Source organism: Mirounga leonina, unplaced genomic scaffold (genome assembly GCF_011800145.1).
Source record: "Mirounga leonina isolate KUSES-001 unplaced genomic scaffold, KU_Mleo_1.0 Mir_53, whole genome shotgun sequence".
Taxonomy (NCBI): domain Eukaryota; kingdom Metazoa; phylum Chordata; class Mammalia; order Carnivora; family Phocidae; genus Mirounga; species Mirounga leonina.
The window spans coordinates 57,109,667-57,129,792 of record NW_023270807.1 but is presented as its reverse complement, the minus strand read 5'-3'; the positions used below and the strand labels follow the sequence as shown (position 1 = coordinate 57,129,792).

Here is a 20,126-nt window from a genome sequence, read left to right as displayed (position 1 = left end):
GCCAGCGCCCCCCGCGTCCCCGGCTCTCCCAGCAGGTTCCTTTCCCCTTTCCCCAGTTTGCCCTCCTAAACCAACAGCCCCGCCCCTTCCGCCACTTTTGGGTGTGTGTGTGTGTGTGTGTGTGTGTGTGTGTGTGTGTGTGAGCAGCGATGAAAAAATGAACGCGTCGTGCCGGAAACAAGGGAGGATAGCTTGGCCGAGACCCGAGGAGCAAAGGGAAGGTGACACGGAAGGGGTGTGTACAGGTGGCTGTGGCGGAGGCCCTCCTGAACAGTCCAGGAGGACCAAAGCATCTGGGCAGTGGAGTCACTCAAGGGAGGGAAACTGGGGCGGGCTCAAGAGGCAGGAGGGATTGACGAGAGGCGAGGGAGGGAGAGGAGTCCGGCCGCGGGCGGGGAGCCTCAGTGTTTGCAGAGCGGTGGGGAAATCGTTAGATTTATTTAGATGTGCAAACACCCAGAAAGACCCGATTCGAGCTTAAGGGGCGCTCATGGTTACTCGTTACCAGGGTTTTGATCGCTTGCTTAGGAAGCAGCTCCTGGCCAACACATTTTAAGAGTCCAACTCCATCTTTTATTCTGAAAGATCCGCCCTCACCCCCATATTACAATGCGAGTGTGTCTGTCATTGTGTACTTCATAGTGATTTGTACTTTAATGCAGTAAATCAGTAAATCATCCCCCTTTTTGTCATGTTAAACCTTGTTTATTGGTGTAAGAATAAAAGAGTTTACCTAGTTAAATCAGCAGTAACACTGTTAAAAAATATTACCTGTAAGTAGTTACAGGTAGTATAACCTCTGTCTCCTCAGGTTTCCTCTGGCTTTTTTTTTTTCTTTTCATTTTCTTTCTACAAACAGGTACTATAGCAGATTCCATATTAATTTTTTAAAAAAATCAGCCACAGGTATTCAGAGAATTTTATTTTTTAGGCATCACCGGAGAAATGATTTCTGGCAACGCCTGGAAAGATCTTAACGTGGTAGCATCGAGGCGAGAACGGGACTTTGTTAATAGATGGTACCTGGAAAGTAGAGAAACGGAATGATTGTCTATATCCAATAAGGAACGGGAATATTGCTAAGACGGTATTAGAACCTGAAAGTAACTTCAAAAGAGCGTATACCTTTTTTTTTTTTTTTTTTTTTTTTTTTTTTTTGAGTCAAAGTTAGGACGTGTAAGTCGAGGGCTGGCTAGGGGTGGGGAGGTGGGGAAGCAGAGGAAGGATTGCTCTGGGATGTTGGTGCTGGAAGCCATTCGCAAGCAAACGGATTTCTACGGAGGGAATCAAAGTCAGAGGCCTAGGGGAGGAAAATAGCTGGAGAGCCCCGCAGCCAATGAGAAAGCCCATCAAGGGCCAGCTGGACCTGGCTCGAAGCCTCAGGTATTCGCCGCGGCATTCCCTTGATGTGTGGGCATCCTTGGCCTCCTGATAAGGAAGATGATGAAACTTTGGGAGAGAAGTAGTGTCCCTCACCCGTCTAAGCACACTAGTGAACCTACCCAAAAGTTACCGCGGGGGTTCGGTGTCGGCCCCGTCGGGGCACAGGCGGTCCTCAAATTCAGCCACTTGGGGTACTGCCAGGAGGGGCGCTCCGCCAAGGCCCTGCCCTTCCTGAGAAGCGGTCCGGGAGGGGGAGTCTGACCTCTACGCAGTCCTTTGTAAGTGGAGAGGGCGGGGCCGAAATTTACCGGCTCGCGTCCCAGGCTGTCCTGGTGCCGGGGATCTCGGATGGTATCCAGTCATGGGTGCGAACTTGTGTGTGACAGAACCGCGAGATGAGGCTCAAACTGCTAGCCAGGTCGGAGTCCCATCGCTAAAGGGTGTCTCTGTGTCTCCACAGGGCTCGGCGAGGCGTGGGGCCACTCGAGTCGCACCAGCCCCTTGGACAACGTGGGCAGAGAACTGGGCTCCCATCTGCTCCAGGTACCGGCGCGGAGGCACACATGCTTCGAGGGCTCAGGTGCTTGGCACCGGCGCCGGGCTTCTTGATTTTTAGGGAAATGGGATGAGGCGCAGACGTAGCCTTCTCGCAGCCCCTACAGCTTCTTCAAAATTAAAAAGTTGAGTTCTTAACCTCGTTGGGGGCTGATGGCACCTCTCGAGGCAGAGAGGAAGGCAAGGTGACAATGGGTACGTTGGGTTTAGAAGGGAGTCCCGCAAGGCCCCAAATCAGGATGGCTGAACCGAGGGAGGGAGCGCCATTCGACACCATTCCGCTGAAGGAACGGGAGCGCGCCGGGCCAGGCTGCAAAACCGCCAGAAATGAAGGATTTACACAGGAATAACGGGACTCTGGTAGAAATGCCCATCAATGCTTTAAGCCCACACATTCCGGATCCAGCTGCGTCTGCAACTCTTTCGTCTCCTCCCTGTAGTTCGCGGGCCCTCTCCTCTCTCTCCATGAGCTCTCACCCCAGGCCAGCCCAACCCGTGTACAGACCCTCGCGCACACACACACAGCTCCCCAGGTAATGAGTTTACCCAATGTGGAGGCGCCCATTACCGCCTTGTTTGCAGTGTACACCGTTTTAAATTGCCCGTTGCCCGCTTAAGTCGCATAGCAAATATTTAAAATAGCAAAACTCCCGGTGGCATTTTTAGGCTTGACACTTGTCTCCCACCCTCCACCCCCTTATTATTATCCATGTCCACCGCCAGCTCCTCATGTGGGAGCCTCAAACCTAAATAGCATGGTGGGAATCTGAGCTGGTTCTTCCTCCTGGGCCCAGCAGGAGTGCTGTGGCTTCCCCTGTCCTACGCTGTCCCTCCCTCAGTCCTGGAGGCCAAAGAGATTCTCCTGTCACAGAGCACACAGAAAGGCCCATGTAAGCATCCCCTCACAGGCCTGGCCTCCAAACCTCTGAATTAAATAGAAAGGCCTTGTCCCTCTCCTTTCTCAGGGACACCTTTCATCAGTTGTCTCTCAAAAAGCGCCCCCCCCCCCCAGTCTTTCCATGCTCCCAGCTAATTTCCCTCATCAATATAAAAAAGAGAATGAAACCCAAACAATCTTCCACTCCTAGTTCTTGCCCAATTTTTTCCCTCTTCTTCATCCCACACTGCTGGAAGGACTTAATTACCCCCTCAGTTTCCATCACTCTGCCTGCTGCCCTCACTTCCACACCCTTGCAGTCTGGCATCTCTCCTAACTGTTGTGCTCTGTCTTGGCCCCACCACATTTTGATATCCAGCATAAAGATGCTCATCTCTTATCCTACCTGACTTTGTTCATTCCACAAATATAGGAGGGCCAACTGTGTGCCAGACAGAATGTCCTGCCCACATGGAGTTTACATTCTAAGGAGAGCAGCCTTGCAAACCCACACAGGTGCTTTACATAGTATAACATAGTAACAGGTGGTGTAGGTGCTGTGGAGAAACATAAGAAGGGCCGGGGGGGGGGGGGGCTGTGTTTTAGTAGTGCCACTTAAAATGGAGACATTATAGAGGACCTCACTGAGAAGGGGACATTGGGGCAAGTACCTGACAGAGGTGGCACTGCTTACTTGACATTCACCCTCTCCCTTGGCTTCTAAAGTAACACAATTTCCTGGATTCTTCTCCCTCTCTACTTGTTCCTCTGGTTTCCCCCTTGCTGTCTGGCTGTAAATGCTGGCATTTCTCCAAAGTTCCACCTCTGTTTCTCCTCTCACAACTTCAAGGCCTCATGGGTGATCTCAGCCAAAACCATCACCTCAACTTCTTTCCCACATTTGCATGACTCCAGCTGGTTTCTCCAGTCTAGACACCCTTCTGGAGCTCCAGACCTTTATTTCTTACTGCCAACTGGAAATCTGGCTAAACGTGAAGTTTAGCATCTCCAAGACAAGAATTCATTTCTTCCCTCCTCCAGACTGCCACTCATACAAAAACTCACCATGCTTCCCTAAATTTTCAATCTTGGTTCATGGTGTTACCCTCTACTCAATGACCTTGAAGTCCCTCTCAGCTTCTCTTTCTGCCACTATAAATTCCACAGCTAGAACCATCTTTGACTTAAACTCTCCCTCTTTATCACCAACCGGTGACCACCCAGATTTAGGCTCAACCATCTCTGATCTGTTCATCCCCACTTGTTCCTCCTGTAGGTCACTGTCCACATTCTGCCATTAAAAAACAAAACAAAATGAAACAAGGCACACACACACACACACACGCACACACACACACCTAAGCATGCTATTTCCCTGCTTACTTGTGTAGAAACTGTTGGAAACCTGATGCCTACAAGAGCATCTCCAAATTCCTCAGACTGATATCTCAAACTCTCCAAAAACCCAGCAGTGGTGTACTTTCTTAGCCCATCTCTGGCACACCAAATCCATCACACCTGAGTACACCAGATACACCCTCCCCCCAGTCCCTGCCTTTCTCACGTCATTCCTTCTGCCTAGGATACCCTTTCTCCCATCTCCAGTTCAAGCTTCCTCTTCAAGGCTCTGCTCAAATAGTTCCTCTGAGGCCTCTCTGCTTCTCCCGCAGGCCTCTGGCCACTCAGCCTCTGTGGCCCTACAACACTGTCTATTCAGCTGTGTGGTCATTATATCTGTCTTTAGCCAGTTACTGCTGCTGGACTTCCAGCAACTTGAGAGCAGGATCTGACTCATCTTTATGTCCCCACTGCCTGGACTGAAGCCTCATTCACAGAGATAAAGGGATATTGAAAGTCTAAGACTTTCTTTCATGGAAAGCCTGTCAGTTTGATGCATCAACATAAACACACATATGTACACACTATACCACTACTCTTACAGACTTGCTGCCTGGAAAGCTTCTCATTTCCTAAAACCCTTCTCCCAGATTCTTTCTGGAGCTATTGAGCAGCTGCCTTCTGTCTACAAACTTTTCAGGCTACCAGCCCTTCCATATGGTTCAGTGCCCATTTCCCAGCCCTGCTGGTACTCTTTCCATTATAGGATGCTGCCACTATGGAGTCCTCCAAGACTGAAACAGGAAACCTTTCGTTCTTTCAGTGACCATCACCCCAAGAACCTACCTTCTTATCACAGGCTGTGACCCCCTGCCCCCTGTATTTGTGTGTGTGTATGCTATAGATATGTCTGTATTGTCCATTTTGGTGAATCCCGAGTCTCGGAGGGCAGTAGCCTTGCCAGCTACTTCCTCCAGGCATCTCCCAGTGTGCTGCATGTCCCAGATGCTTACATATTTGGAATGAACAAGAGAGGGACTCTTGTGGCAAGTTTTCTACGCCCTATTTCCTATCAGCCTCTCTCTATCCCCTCTGTCCGCTCTTCCTGACTGAACATCTAACTTCTGCCCCCAACCCCAGTTTCTCCTCATGGCCCTGGGCGGGGGCGGGGGGGGTCGTCTCCATTCAACTCTGTTTCTATCTCCCTAGACCCTGGATGGCTTCATCTTTGTGGTGGCCCCAGATGGGAAGATCATGTACATCTCGGAGACAGCCTCAGTCCACCTGGGTCTTTCTCAGGTAGGTGAGTGGTCCACACCTCCAGCCTTCCATGTTTACACTGAGAGCTGGAGGCCCGTGGTAAGGGTGGGGGTGCTTTCCCACAGCTCTTATATGTGCATTTCTGGGACTGGAAACATCTCAGCTGGCAGGTCTGCATCTCCCTTTTCCTCTACTTCCCTTATCCTTACCCCTTATCCTGCTGCCTTTTAGAGTCCCTACCGTAAGTCCAACACCATGGGTGTTGTTTACTTACTAACGTCTGATGTGTTCACCTGAACATTGTCAGGGCACTGCCAACTGGAAATCTGCATAAACGTGAAGTTTACTATTATTATATTATCATTATTTCCTTTCATAGATGAGGGAGCTGAAGCTTAGATAGACTGCAATAGGTAGCCGGCAGCAGAACGGGAATTAAAACTCAGGGCTGACTCTAAAGTTCTGGCCCCTGTCCTCACAGTCCTGTAGACTCCCTGATCCAATCTTCTGGCCCTGCCGGGGCATTCCACCACCTCGGAGAAAGTGATACCCCCCTCTTTACAGGTAGAGCTGACTGGGAACAGCATTTATGAATACATCCACCCAGCGGACCACGACGAGATGACCGCTGTGCTCACGGCCCATCAGCCCTACCACTCTCACTTCGTCCAGGGTAAGCAGTGCGGACCGGCGACACTTGGGCCCATCTCCCCTCACTTATTGCTTTTCCCCAATTAGCCACTGCAGGGGCAGGGACTGGGTCGCGGCCCCACCCGTCTCACCGGCTCACGACCTGCCCCTCCCTCCGCTCCTCTCTCCCAGAGTATGAGATCGAGCGCTCCTTCTTCCTGAGGATGAAGTGCGTCTTGGCCAAGAGGAACGCGGGCCTCACCTGTGGCGGCTACAAGGTGCGTGGCTGAGAGGGACCATCCCAGCCGCGTGTAGCGGAAAAGGGCAGGACAAGAGGAGCTGGCGGCGTGGGAGGGACATTTCGGCGTCCCTGACTGCCCCGGAGGGCATCCCCCTGCACGCGCCACAGCGCTGTCTGCCCGGGAGCACCTCGAGAGTTGTTGAACTTTGTGAACACTTGGGGACTACTAAGTTTAAAGACTTAGTTTCACTGTGTCCGGTTACTGCCCGGCCGCTGGGACTCTTAATCTGGGGCTCATAATGGGCCTTGGGGGTGTGTAAAGCGTCTGAAATGGTCAGTCATTTTGGCGGATCCTGGAGTTTACTCACAGCGTCAGATTGCGACCCCCAGAGGGGTTAAGAACCAGAGCTTTAGGTCGAATCCATGGTTCTCTTGTTTAATGAGAGGAAACAGGATTAGAAGGCAGGTTCCAGGGCCCCACTTCCCGATTTTGAGGAGTTAGGGTTGGCAGGTGTTGCCAAGCCTCTGTATTTTTACAAGCTCCCAGGTGAGTTCCGTGTGGCAGGACAGTCATTCCCTTGAGACGCTGGAACACCAATAACTTTGGACACCTCAGTGCGGGGCGTGGCCCACACGGCCTTTGTGGCCCCGGGGGAGTCTCAAAATGTTTCAATCCCTTACCCACCTTTTTGGGGATGTTTCCTGGCTGTGGCTGAGTCTTCCCGCCCACCCCCCACCCCCACTACAGGTCATTCACTGCAGCGGCTACCTGAAGATCCGCCAGTACAGCCTGGACATGTCCCCCTTCGATGGCTGCTACCAGAACGTGGGCCTGGTAGCCGTGGGACACTCGCTGCCTCCCAGCGCCGTCACGGAGATCAAGCTGCACAGCAACATGTTCATGTTCCGCGCCAGCCTGGACATGAAGCTCATCTTCCTGGACTCCAGGTGGGTGGCTCAGGCGGGAAAGGATCACCCGAGCGGGAGGGCGGCCCTGCTTAGTGTCTGAGAGCTCTTCCTTGACCTTCGGAGCCCATTTTGCAGATGAGGCGACTCACCGGGCTCTGCGAAGTGGGGGCGGGCACCCAGGTCTGAGAAGGCTGTCTGGGGGGTGGGGGGCATCCCGGCACCCTGAGTTCATGCCGCGAGGATTGCTCTCCGCAGAGTAGCGGAGCTGACGGGGTACGAACCTCAGGACCTAATTGAGAAGACCCTGTACCACCACGTGCACGGCTGCGACACCTTCCACCTGCGCTGCGCCCACCACCTGCGTAAGGCGCCACTCTTCCCGGCACCGGACTAACCCCAGCGCGTCCCGGGGAGGGGAGAGGGCGTGATTTAAGTCCACAGTAAGCGGATGGGTGGAAGCCTTGGTAGCGGGGCGGGGGGGTGGTGAAAGGCCCTTGCCAGCGAGCGGCCGCTCCAACGCTGAGCCCCACCTTGTTCCTCTAATATCCGCGGGACGAGTTTCTGAGTTTCTGGGTAAATTCCCCCAGGAGGGGTTTTCTGCTTCCCTCTCCTTGCCCTCTGCAAACCTCACTGAAGAAGTGAATAAAAACTGGGGCTAGGCCACTTGGCTCACGTGCACTGACCTGCTTCGGCTTTTGATAGAGCTTTGCTTTGAACTTAATCTCTGGGAACAGGGACCATGAGCCTCGGAGTTCAGCTGCCCAGACACTACCTTCCTTAGTTAGAAAGTTGAATGGGGAAATCCCCCTATTTTAAGCGCCCTCCACCGCTTTGCCAATCGCAAGGGACTGGAGGACTCAATGCAAAGTAACAGGACAGTCGATTCCTTTGGGAATGCATGGGTTGTCTCTCCCTCCCTCCTGCCTGGCGCAGTTGTCAGAGCCCGTAGGGACCTGCACTCCCACCGCCAGGGTTTGCGTTTGAGCGGGCTCCTTCACCCCCAGCTGCCTCCTGTCTCTCCATCAGTGCTCGTGAAGGGGCAGGTGACCACCAAGTACTACAGGTTCCTGGCGAAGCACGGCGGCTGGGTATGGGTACAGAGCTATGCGACCATCGTCCACAACAGCCGCTCGTCCAGGCCACACTGTATCGTCAGCGTCAACTATGTCCTCACGTGAGTGCATATCTGGAACCCTTCGCCCACTCCAGGCAACCCTGGTCTCCAGGAGGGTGCGGGTGGTGGGCACTGCGGGTTAGAGGAGGCTGGGGTCCACTGGGACGCAGGTTCTGACCCCGAATGCAGGCTGTGCTGGGAGACCGCAGCTTGAGCACTTTCATCTTTATGAAGAAGCTTCCTTTGTTATATTCTAGGGAAAGACTTGGGAGTTTTTCCATCCACAGTCTATATTTGCTTTCTGCTCTCTCTCTCTTTTAACCTTTTAAGCGAACTCTGCATTAAATAAAACTTAATACGGCAGAAAGAAAAGAGAGAGAGAGGAAAGCATCCGACGTACGGAGCCATTTATGGTTAACAAACAGGACATCTGTTTCACTTTTTCAAATCTGGGTTTGAAGTTCTTAATATTAACCAGAGTCTCCAATCAAAGTTAAGAGTTCTGAGAGAGTGATTCTTACGCTGAACCACAAAGGGGGTTTAAGTGACCAGGAGGGTCTGAGTTTAACCTCCAGGAAGCAAAGGGACCCGAGCTAATGCTGCAAGTCTTGGCCGGTGCCCAGGCCCCGCGCGTTGTGTGACCGCATCACGAGGTGAAGAGCTGGCCTCACGGTGCCACCTACGGGCACAAATGGCTGGACAGACGCGGTGGCGGCATTTGAGCCTTATTCTTTCTAGAAACAATAATCGTGTCTGGTCGGCGGTGTGGCCCTGCAGGCTGATCACGTGGTATGGTGTGTGGCTGGTGAAGAAAGCACCTTCTGTATAATGTCTGTGAAGTCGAATTGCTCAGGTTGGAAGCCTTTATGAAGAGCCCTTTTGTGTGCACAGTTGCCGGGTTTTTTTGGTAGTCACTGAAATTGTTGTGATTTTAGGGGACCTCAGGAGTTTACTTTGGAAGCATTGACACACCCGGCACTTAGTAGAAATGCTATTTTCACATTAGAGTTGGTTAAGGGGTACTATTTGGAATCAGACTATACTACAGGCCATGAGGACTAGATTCATTCCACGTTGTTTTAAATTGCTGAGTTAAAAATGTAGTACTTGAAAATATTGTGCTTGGCAATAGACTATTTACTCTGCGTCCTGTTTAATAAGATAATTTAATTCAATAGACTTGGGAAATGAATTTGGTGTAAATGAGGATTCAGTATTCAAGAATAATAGCTGGTTATTAAGAAGAATCTTTTTACTCCTTTCATTTAATGAATGGTACTAAAATAAATACTGTTAGGTTTTTGTAATAGCAAGAAAGCTGTGGATTTTAATACAGAGCAGCAAACATACCAATATTTTGGGTATCATGAAACAAAACCATCTATTTTATGAAAGCAATTTTTTATATTATTAAAATAAACATAAGAGAAAATGGCAAAACATAACTCATAAAATAAGCCACTCTGTGAAGCAGAAGTATTAAGGAGTGAAAAATTATGTCTGCTTACCATGGAAAGGAAACGGACATTCTTTAAGAAGGTGCTTTGTATGTCTGAGACATCACAAGCATTATACATACACTCTGTTCTCTGGTGGGTGCCTGTGGTTAGTAATCATTTTTTATCAAACAGCAGGGTATATAGTCACACAGACCCATATAAATGATCAGAATGCAAGTTAGACCTCCCAATGGGTAAGCTTAATTTATGTTTGGAGTCATTTTGAAATATTCTGTTTTGTTTTCCAGTGGATAAGTGTACTTCCTTTCTTCTGTTAACTCTGTCATTCTTCACTTCACACACTTCTCCAGAGCTGCAGGATTAGGCTACCAACTCTACATCAGATTAAAAAGATGTAATGAGGATAAATGATTTACAGAAGGAAAAATAGCATGGCTCATATTTTTCTAAATGTTTTCTACCTCCGAATGAAAATAGAAATAAACACACAGAAGCACACAAGATGAAAAGCTGAAATTGATTACCCTTTTATGAGTCTCAACTCCAATTCTTTGTATAAAAATTCTTAGGACAATTTTTATAGCTGCAAATGTGGAAGATGAAATGTCATCAAGTGGCTCTGTGTGTGTTGACAGGATTTTCATAATGAACAGGTTGCAGTTTGTTTGATGTGTATATCACACATCTGGCTGGAAGTTACTAATTTACATTGTCTTAGCAAATTAAATAGATGGCTATTGATTCTCTATGGTAGCAGTGAACTACCACATACATTTGTTTTCAAGGCTAGTTCTCTATGAAGCCTGAGAGTGATAAGTGAATTCTTTCCAAATATGCCACCTCAAACAATGTATTTAAAACAACAAGCCCCCCAAATAATTTGACAGATCAGATGTTTTCCCAATTTAGACATGTTAATAGCATACATTTTGAAGGTGTATGCTATTATCATGAAAGTAGAGAGAATTTTAAATAAGCATTGGTTAAATGAAGGTGTGACATATTGACGGAAGCTACATTCATAAGAAACTCATTTTTCAAATTTCCTGTTGGCCAATTTATTGTTGAAGTTAAAATATGCCTAGAAATACCCATCATTATTATCTGACAAAAGTGATGATGAATAGAAATATTCAGTAATCTTGTTCTAATAAGCAGCTGCAACTGCGAATATAGGAATTTTAGAGGCAGGGGGTAACCGCCTTTGTATGACCATCACACAAAATGTTGGTGTTCTGAAAATCTAGAGGGGAGAGGGAAGGGACATTATGATTAAATTTTAAAAATTCTCTTAGTTTTTCTCAGGGTGCTTGAGGGTCTCTAAAGCTTATACAGCTCTTCATTAAAACTCAGAAACAAAAACAAAAACAAAAACAAAACAAAAAACTCCTTTCAAACCAAAAGACAGACCAGTTCATGATTTTCTATAAGACACACATATCCTGTTAGCTTTATGTTCCACCTTAAAAAAAATCATTCTTATAGGTCTTGAGTGCCCACAGGCTTTGAAATAAGTGTTAAGTATGACAGGCCACACTCCCTGATTATTTCCAGGAGGATAGATGAATGGAGATAGTGTCTAGTAACAGTGAATATTGGGGAAAGTCCAGACAAGTATGGAGAGTACAAGGAATTCTGTATGAAAACTGAGTAGTTTTCCTGAATTCATATTTCCTTGAGTTTGTTTAATTAGTAGTGTTAATTATTCATTGCCAGTTCAGATGGAAAACATTAGTGCTCAATGTGAAGAAAATTGAAAATGTGGAACACCCAATAAACTATGAAAAGTAATTTCTAGAAAAATGAAGAAGAGTCTTGATTATTTTTATGTTTTTAAACTTCATATGTTATAAAAATAAAACTTTTAAAATCTACTTTTAAGGATAAACCAATGAAGTATAAAAATCCCATTTTAAAATATTTAAGAACAATAATTTTTCAAACATACAGAAAAGTTGAAAGACTAGTACAATGAATACCCATACACACATCATTCATAATATAAGCCATTTTGTTTTATCTCCATTTCTACCTATATGTCTGTCTATTTGTATGTGCATTTTTCTCCACTGAATTATTTCAAAGTAAGCTACAGACATCATGATTCTTCATCCTAAATAACATTCTCCTACATAGCCACTGTACCATTTATGATGGCACATTTAAAGGGTTCAAAATTACTGTGTGTAGAAGGTTGCAAAAACATACATGAGATCTAGTTTACTGATACCATTAAAAACAATCTGTCACTGACATTCATCAAGTACTCACTGATATATGACCTCAGTAGATTGATTGATAGATGATATTTTGTGAGCGGACTTCTGTGGGACATAGTTGTGAAAGCTAGTGTATTTTAAATTAGACTTCTCGTAAGAATTGTTAAGTTAATAAAATTCTGGCATTTTCTTTCTGGAAAGTAAAAGATTTTGAGAGTGATTTTGGTAACTTTGGAATCAGACAGATTTAATATTTTCAACCATTTTTGTTCGTAAAGAAGGCTTCTCTGCTTATATCCTAAGTTTAGGATAGAACATTGTTTTAGTGGAAAATCTCACATACTGTTTTAGAGTGATTCACTGAACACATAAAAGGAATTTTCTATGCTAAAATTTCTATTTCAGTGTTTCAAAAAGCAGAACAAATAGACAATGTACATTAGTGGTCTATGCAACACTATCTACTAAATAACCCTTTGCATTTGTAGAAAAGTTTGGGCAAAATGCCAAAGGAGACATACTTCCTTCATGTAAAAGAAAAAAAAAAAAAAGGTCTCTATATTGTAATTATTGCAGGTCCAATATTTTTGCTTTTCTTTTTATAAAACCGCTATAGTTCCCACATTTAAAAAGGGTCTTTAAGTGTTAACATACTCTGTGAAGGTAAAGCCTTATGGATTCTTATCACAAAGCAGCAAATGTTAAAATATGCTCATGTTAGTTTGCTCTTTCAAGTGTATTAATAGTGCTGAGTTAATTTGGGCATTTAAATTAAAAATTATTTTTTTATTAATTTAAAGCCCCAGTGATATTATTGTTATTACTACCAGGAAATTTTAGAAAATGCTTTTTAAAAACTTGGCCAATAATATACATAATTATAGAAATAGATTTTATTTTTCTGGCTAGCAAAACCATTTTTAATATTATAAATAATGTCAAATGAAGTGCCTTTTGACTTAGCAAGCCATAGCAAAATGTACTCTCATGCCTTGGATCTGTGGAGCACTCATTGCATAGAATTAATTTTTTGATCATTAAGAATAATAATCATGCACTAATGTATACCCATAAATTAGATTTGAACCTTAATTGTGTTTAATCTTTATCATAATAATATTGAACATCAAAGCCCCAGTTGTCCTTTTCAAATGATCTTTTAAGTAACTGAATGATTATAAAAATGAATTGAAGACACATTTCTATGAATGGTAATTTATAACAACTAAAACTATTAATAGTAATTAATAGTGATTTTATAACTACTAAAACACTTTATTAAAAGAAAGAGCTGGGACATTTAGTCTGTTTTATAGTTCATACCACCAGTACTCACTTAAATAATGTTATCCTTCATATCCTTTTTACTTATGGTAATTTTTTAATCAAAATGAGCTGTATTTAGTTTTGAATTCATCATTTATGTTAGAATTTTGTATTATTATTACAAATGTTGATTGCAGCATCATTACAAAAGCTGAATATTTCTTTCAAAGTGCTGTCACATTCATTACATAGCTCCTTTGACAGCTCTGTATGAGGGTTAGGGCAGGGATTTTCTAGGTGAGGAAAACTGACATCAGATATGCTGAGTAAGAGTAAGCGGGGAGGGGCGCCTGGGTGTCTCAGTCGTTAAGCATCTGCCTTCGGCTCAGGTCATGATCCCAGGGTCCTGGGATTGAGCCCGGCATCGGGCTCCCTGCTCTGCGGGAAGCTTCTCCCTCTCCCCCTGCCCCTGCTTGTGTTCCTGCTCTCACTGTCTCTCTCTCTCTGTCAAATAAATAAATAAAATCTTAAAAAAAAAAAAAAAGAGTAAGCGGGGAAGCCAGGATTAAGGCTTGGGTGTTGACTCCTACTGTGTGCCAAGTTTCTCTACATGGAGGTGGTAGTCAGGCGTGGTTGCAGGGGAGAAAATGTCTGGAAGAGAGGGATGGATTTAAATGGGTGAGGCCTGTGGTGTTCAGCCCACCCAACTTCTGGAGAGACTTTCATCTGATCTCATGATGGAAAATTAAAAAGCTGTTTCTGTGTTGCTGCTTCACAACTATGTACAGATATTGACAATTTAGTGGTTTAAATTTAGCAATGCTATCTTCTCAATAACATTCAATTAAGAATATATCTTTTTCCCCCCATAAGTCTCACTGAGGACATTTTCATTTTGTAAGAAAAAAAATGTGGCCTTGCAAACATTTCAGTTTCTCACTGAGTTGCTTGCCTTTAGTTTACATAGGTACATTATTGCTATTCCTAATTATTTCATTTCTGCAACCAGATTTAATATTTTATGTTTTTGTTAAATGTGTTAAAACAAATGTCAGTGGATTGGCAAGCTAAATCATCCTTTTCATCAGACGAGGCACAAATTACCTCCCATGGCAATGGGGTATTTCTTAGATGGTGTTCTGCTTTTGAGGGAGAATGACAGGAGAGGTTGTCCCCTGGGGATCCTGTTGGTGGAGGGAGGCTAGGGATGGGGAGCCTCCCAACACACTCTGAGCAGGTGAGTCATCCTTGGCCCTTTGGCAATGCTGCTCCTGGGCTTCTTCGCTCTCCCCAGTCCTTTCTGGCCTCCGTTCCTTTCTTTGTTGTGGCCCTGACCTGGAGGGCATTGAGTCACAGGACCTCTTCTTTAAAAGGATCCTATGTGGAGGCCACTTGGTATGTGCTAAATGACCAGCCTGACCACTATTCTCTGGCTGTTGGGACAGAAAGGGTTCTGATCTTTGTGTCTTATCATGGAAAAACATGATCATTTTTGAATGCTCAAAAACCATACCTTCCTGAAGGCAGGGATATACATGTTATTGTGAATGGACAAATTCAAATGAAGCTTTACTTGAACTCCGGAAAAGTATGTTTTCATCTTTTGACTTCATCTATTTGACTTCACTATTTGTGTTGTGAGCACTGTTATGTTTGATTCAAGGTGTGTGTATGTGTATGTGTGTTGGGGGGGGGGTGGATTATGCATATCTTGATGATTTAGTAAAAGGCTGCTACTTGTTTCCACGTATCCAGTGCTTTCCGGTCTGTTGTCTGTTCTCATGCCACATTGGCTTGTGGCATCTTTCCAGGCGAGCAGGTAGTGATAGAAAATTCATCTGGGTTGAAGTGCTGGTGTCTATGCCTAAGTAGTCCAGCAAAAAGGATTGACTGGAGTTTAGATGAAACCTGGAAATGCTTGAGTGCTTATCAGTAGAGGAATTTCATTCTGTCTTATCTGAAGGGGTAACTTGGCCACTTCCTTTCCCCTGCCTCAGGCATTCTGAGGTCTAGGGAGCTGGCTGGGGTGAGAAAGGTGGTCCATGGTGATGGCAGGGCTAAGGGGGATGAGAAGAGAACTTACTTTTATAGGGCATTGACAACGTTTAGGGTCTGGCTGAGTCTGGGCCATCTGTTTACCATCTGTGACTTTTATTCTGGGAGGTTATATCACAGTTGGATTGTGATTTTGTCTTTATAAAAACCCACAGTATCATTGAAGCAACCTGCAAGGGAAAGGCATGGGCTTTGGTGTCAGATGGATCTGGTTTGAATATGCTTTACTGCGTTATAGCTATGAGACTTTGAGCACAGCTCTGCTTCTTTGAGCCTGTTTCCCCATCTGTGCAATGGGGATATTTTTACCCACCTTTTAAGGATTGAGGAGGATTAAATGAAATAATGTATATATAGCACAGAATCTGGCAGAAAACAGGTGCTCAAAATAACTATTGTTATCAGCTCTTGCCAGTTATGTGATGTCAGCTGAAATAGTTTGAAAAGAGAGGAGTAGTTCCCTTTTTAACTTGAATTGCTAAATCTTCAAATTCACAAATTTAAGTGTTTATCTTCCTCCCCCTCCCCAGTTCCTCAACACACACATCTCCAAGTATTGTGCTCTTTGTGGGTGGTGGTTTCTCTACTTTGGTTAAGCTCACCCTGTTTTTCATTGCTGTCGTTGTGTACTCTATAGGGAGCTGAGTTTTGTGCTTGGAGGGAAGGAAGCCAATAACTATTGAGCACCTTATTTGTCCCAGGCAAAGTGGAAGGTGCATTACATGGTGCTTTGCAGGGAAAAAGAGGGATCTAGGAAACCAAGCTTTTTATCACATTTCTCAAGTTAATTTAGTTGGAGCCAATGTTTTGTCCACTTTACCAATGTCAGTAATTATAATTTAAAGTGAATAAAACATGCAGTACTGACATTTTTGATGGTGTCCAGTGGAACCCTTTGTATATTTCCCTTTACTCTGTATGGACTGGGTATGGCTAAATCAAGTGTTTCAGAGAGTATGGCAGAGTGCAATGATTTATTGCATGAATACATGAAGCAGAGGTCTTGGCGTCTCTTGAGTAGTTTACAATTTAGTTTGAAAAGTAGAAGAGTTCCATTTAAATATTTAAGAACTCAGATTAGCACAGTTTGAAATGATATGGCACACTTGCGCTATTTGTTGAGAGCAAAAATTCAGAGAAGCTTGAATGGTGGAGCTATTAGGGAAGGAGTAGAATGTAGGGGTGGAAGCAGAGGTAGGGTCTTTTGAGATGGAATGGTGACATATGCATATGCACATTTGTCTCACTGGTCTTTTTTCCATGAACATTATAGCACAATTAGTATTGCTCTCCAAATTAGATTCAATGCCTGTCTCGTTGTTCTTATCTGACCTGGTTTTCTTTCCTTCTCTCACCTTTTTACCCTGAACTTTTTTGTTGGAACTGAACATGCTTCATCAGGTTTGGTGATTATTTTCTCTAAGCCTCTTACCTTTCTCAGATTAGTCCTGGTATATATCTTGAACATGTTCACCCAGCCTCAGTAACATATATATAATATATATTTATATATATTAGCATCTGGTATATAGCATTTAGACCTAGAACACAGTTTTTAAAAAATATTTATTTATTTGAGAGAGACAACACGAGTGGAGGCAGGGAAAGAGGGACAAGCAGACTTCTCCAGGGAGCCCGACATGGGGCTTGATCCCAGGACCCTGAGATCATGATCTGAGCTGAAGGCAGACGCTTAACTGACTGAACCACCCAGGCACCCCAAGGACACAGTTTTTAAAGTTGGAAAGGATGTCAGTATTCTGAATGGAATGTAGAATCTTAGTGAAATGAATACACAGTATTGCCACCTGTATAATGGTTGTATTTTAAAAATTATGTGTAGAAAGCAACGTGAGGTATACATTAGGACAATGAACATCAGCAGACTGGAGGAGAGGGAGGTGCAAAGAACCTGATTCTTTGGTTCCAGATTTGCAGGGCCAGCCAGAAGACCTCCCCAGTGCTGTGTTTGACATCATAAGCATAATGGTATTAGAATATGATGCAGTCTAACCCCTAGGCTTTTTAGTTAGATGTTTCAACCCTGATAACCATAGGAATGCATTATAAGATACTTGCAAAACATATTATGAAATGAGATATCACTACTTTATTATGCAACATAGCATATTAGTTAAGAGCTTGGGTTATGGGTCTACTGCCTATTCGAATTCCAGTGCTGCTATTGGCTATCTCTGTGACTGTGAGCAAATTGCTTACCTTGTTATTTTTTTTAACCTGTAAAATGTGGGTAGTAGTAATATCTATTTCAGTAATATCTATTTTATTGTGAACATTAAATCAGGAAATGTGTGAGGTTCTTGGCCCTGTGCCCTACACAAAGTAACATTGAGTAAATGTGAATTATTAGGGTGGTTATTTCAGTGAAATTAAATAAAATAATTTTTGGCTTGCCAATAAACACAAAATAAATGTCTGTGAGTCTTTGGGCTGGAGGAGGGAAAGCATGAGTCTTAGGAAGGCAGAGTGTTGCCCAAGAATGAGAAATCACCAATCATGCTGATCCATCTGGAATGGATTGTTAGATCCTACTTCAGATGATTAGGACTAGTAGGCCTTTAAGCATTCATAAATGTTTTCTTGAGCACCTATTATGTGTCAGGCACTGTGCCAAGTTCTGGGGATATCAAAATGAATGAGACAGTACCTGCTGGAAAAAGAAATAAGCACAAGTACAAGCTCTATCCCAGTGTGATTTCCCTATAGGCTTGCTGATGACAGATTCCTTCCTGGAGGGAAGCGCTTCCATCCACAATTAGAAGAAAGCCCAAAGTGCCTTGGCACTCTTAAGGTCACTTGGGGAATAAGCTTGCGGGTATGGTCAGACTCCCCTTGGTTAGATGGTGGGGAGGGAGTGGAGCAGGGAGAGCAGCTGAGCCCCCGGGGAGGGCTGTGCATATGTGTGTGTGAGGGAGATCAGGATGGGCTGCAAGGTAAGGAGTCCATCTTAACTCTGACAAAAACACTGTTGCCCATGGTGGGTCCTGTGTATCTCATTATGTCAGCCAGAGAGAGCAGTTGTGTGTGCCAAGTTGATTTTTATCCTGTTGGAATGATATTGAGTTGCTTTTTGTTCTGCTTTGAATGGAGTATTTCGGTGTTTTGTGGGGTTGACTTCTAATAGGATTAGGAATCTTAGTGAGTTTTAAAATGAAGAATCACATGAGAGTCAAAATAGTCTTTGCAGATTTATTACATTAAAAAAAGTTTCTAATGATTTTTAGGTCTTTGTAATACTTTTAACTTTTCTTTTGTAAGAGGTCATTCCCTGGCCGCCCTGCCCTGGAAAGACTGTGATTGTCAGGTGCAAGTGAGGGAGGGTGGGAAGGTGCTCTGTTTGTTGCCATACTTAGAAAGGTCAGGGAATAAGAAGGACTTACATTTGAGGGGCTGCTACTTTGTTCCAGAGGCTCAGAGAAGCCAAGTAACTTAGCCAACACAACACAGCTATTGAGTGGACATGCCAACCCAGGGACGGGACTCCAGGCCCACCTGATTTCCTCTTTGACATGCTATCTTTAAGTTGGTAACATTGTACTAGGGTGAACCGTATGTAATTGCCATTTATGTACATTGAAGCAGTCCAATATTGGCAATTTCATATGATTCCACCTAATACTTGGGAAGTAATAGGACACTTTGAAGAGATTTTGCAAAAGTCTATGGATAGTTTACTAAAAGAGTTCAATACGGGGTCTCCACAAAGTGACCTAATAGCTTCACAGAAGTTTTGGCGTACTCAGAACCTAGTCAGCTGCCACGCAATGTGCTTAATCCCTGGGCCCGACCACACCTCCCCTTCGCCAGTTTAGGCATCAACAGTTATGACATTCTCACAGAACAGCGATCCATCCCCACAGAACACTATTTTATTTGGAACATCTAATATTTTACCAGGATTCAAATGGGCATTGCTGTCTTTACTGGAAGGGTATTTTCCCCTTTGATTGATTGTTAAATGAGACTGTGAAAGGATCTCTCTCTCTCTCTCTCTCTCTCTTTTTCCTGGGGATTTCTTGTTCAAACAGAATTTGTTGTATCCACATCAGTAAAGCCGTGTTAATATGGGCTGCTGGCCAGACCATGGAAATAGCCTCATTATATTGAACTGGATGTCATAATGGTACCCATTAAGGTGGGATTCTCTCTCTGTTTGTACTTTTAAACCCAAGTCCCTTGCCACTTTTTACATCTCTCTGAGAATAGCAACACTCTGGTAATGCAATCTGAGAACATGCTGTCTCTTGCCTCCTCCTACTGAAAACCATTACAAAAATAGAATCCCTGGTTCTGAGCATTTTTAGGGGTTTACAGCTTGTTGCTGCTCCTTGGTCATTCATTTTACTCTCTATTGGGATGATTACTCGCACTTGGGATGATTATAATGTGTTCTGGTGGCTGAAGGTAAGAACCCATGAGATTTACTTCTTTCAACACTCCCATTAATTGATATTGGTGTCCAAATGTATGACAGGAAAAGAGCAGCTTTTTTTTTTTTTTGAAATGAACCAAATGCAACACAAGGTTTTGCATTTTAAATTTTATAAGGCGTTCAGAGACTAAGACTGTTGAAAGTCATAGCATTTCTATTAGCTGTTGAAATCTTACTACAGTCCTGGCAAAGTGAAGCATTTGTTGTGCTGGATTTGGGTAATGGAACCCTGCAGGGTTCCAGCTCAGGAATGGTGGAAGGATGAAGCCCACAAGCAGAGGGCAGAGTGAGTGTCAATTTCATTCTTCCAATTAGAGCAGTTAAAGAAATAACAAAATGCAGGGTAGCATTTTATTGTGAGAGCTA

General features: G+C 44.4%; 1 protein-coding gene across 1 annotated transcript in view; it reads left to right on the top strand.

Moving 5' to 3' along the window:
- SIM1 (SIM bHLH transcription factor 1) overlaps positions 1-20,126 on the top strand; it is a 69,556-nt gene that overhangs the window by 9,337 nt on the left and 40,093 nt on the right. Inside the window, exons 3-9 of the mRNA XM_034991606.1 lie at positions 1,844-1,926; positions 5,363-5,452; positions 5,978-6,086; positions 6,236-6,321; positions 7,033-7,232; positions 7,449-7,555; positions 8,220-8,367. Coding sequence (XP_034847497.1) covers positions 1,844-1,926; positions 5,363-5,452; positions 5,978-6,086; positions 6,236-6,321; positions 7,033-7,232; positions 7,449-7,555; positions 8,220-8,367 — 823 coding nt within the window. The remainder of the gene's footprint in view (positions 1-1,843; positions 1,927-5,362; positions 5,453-5,977; positions 6,087-6,235; positions 6,322-7,032; positions 7,233-7,448; positions 7,556-8,219; positions 8,368-20,126) is intronic.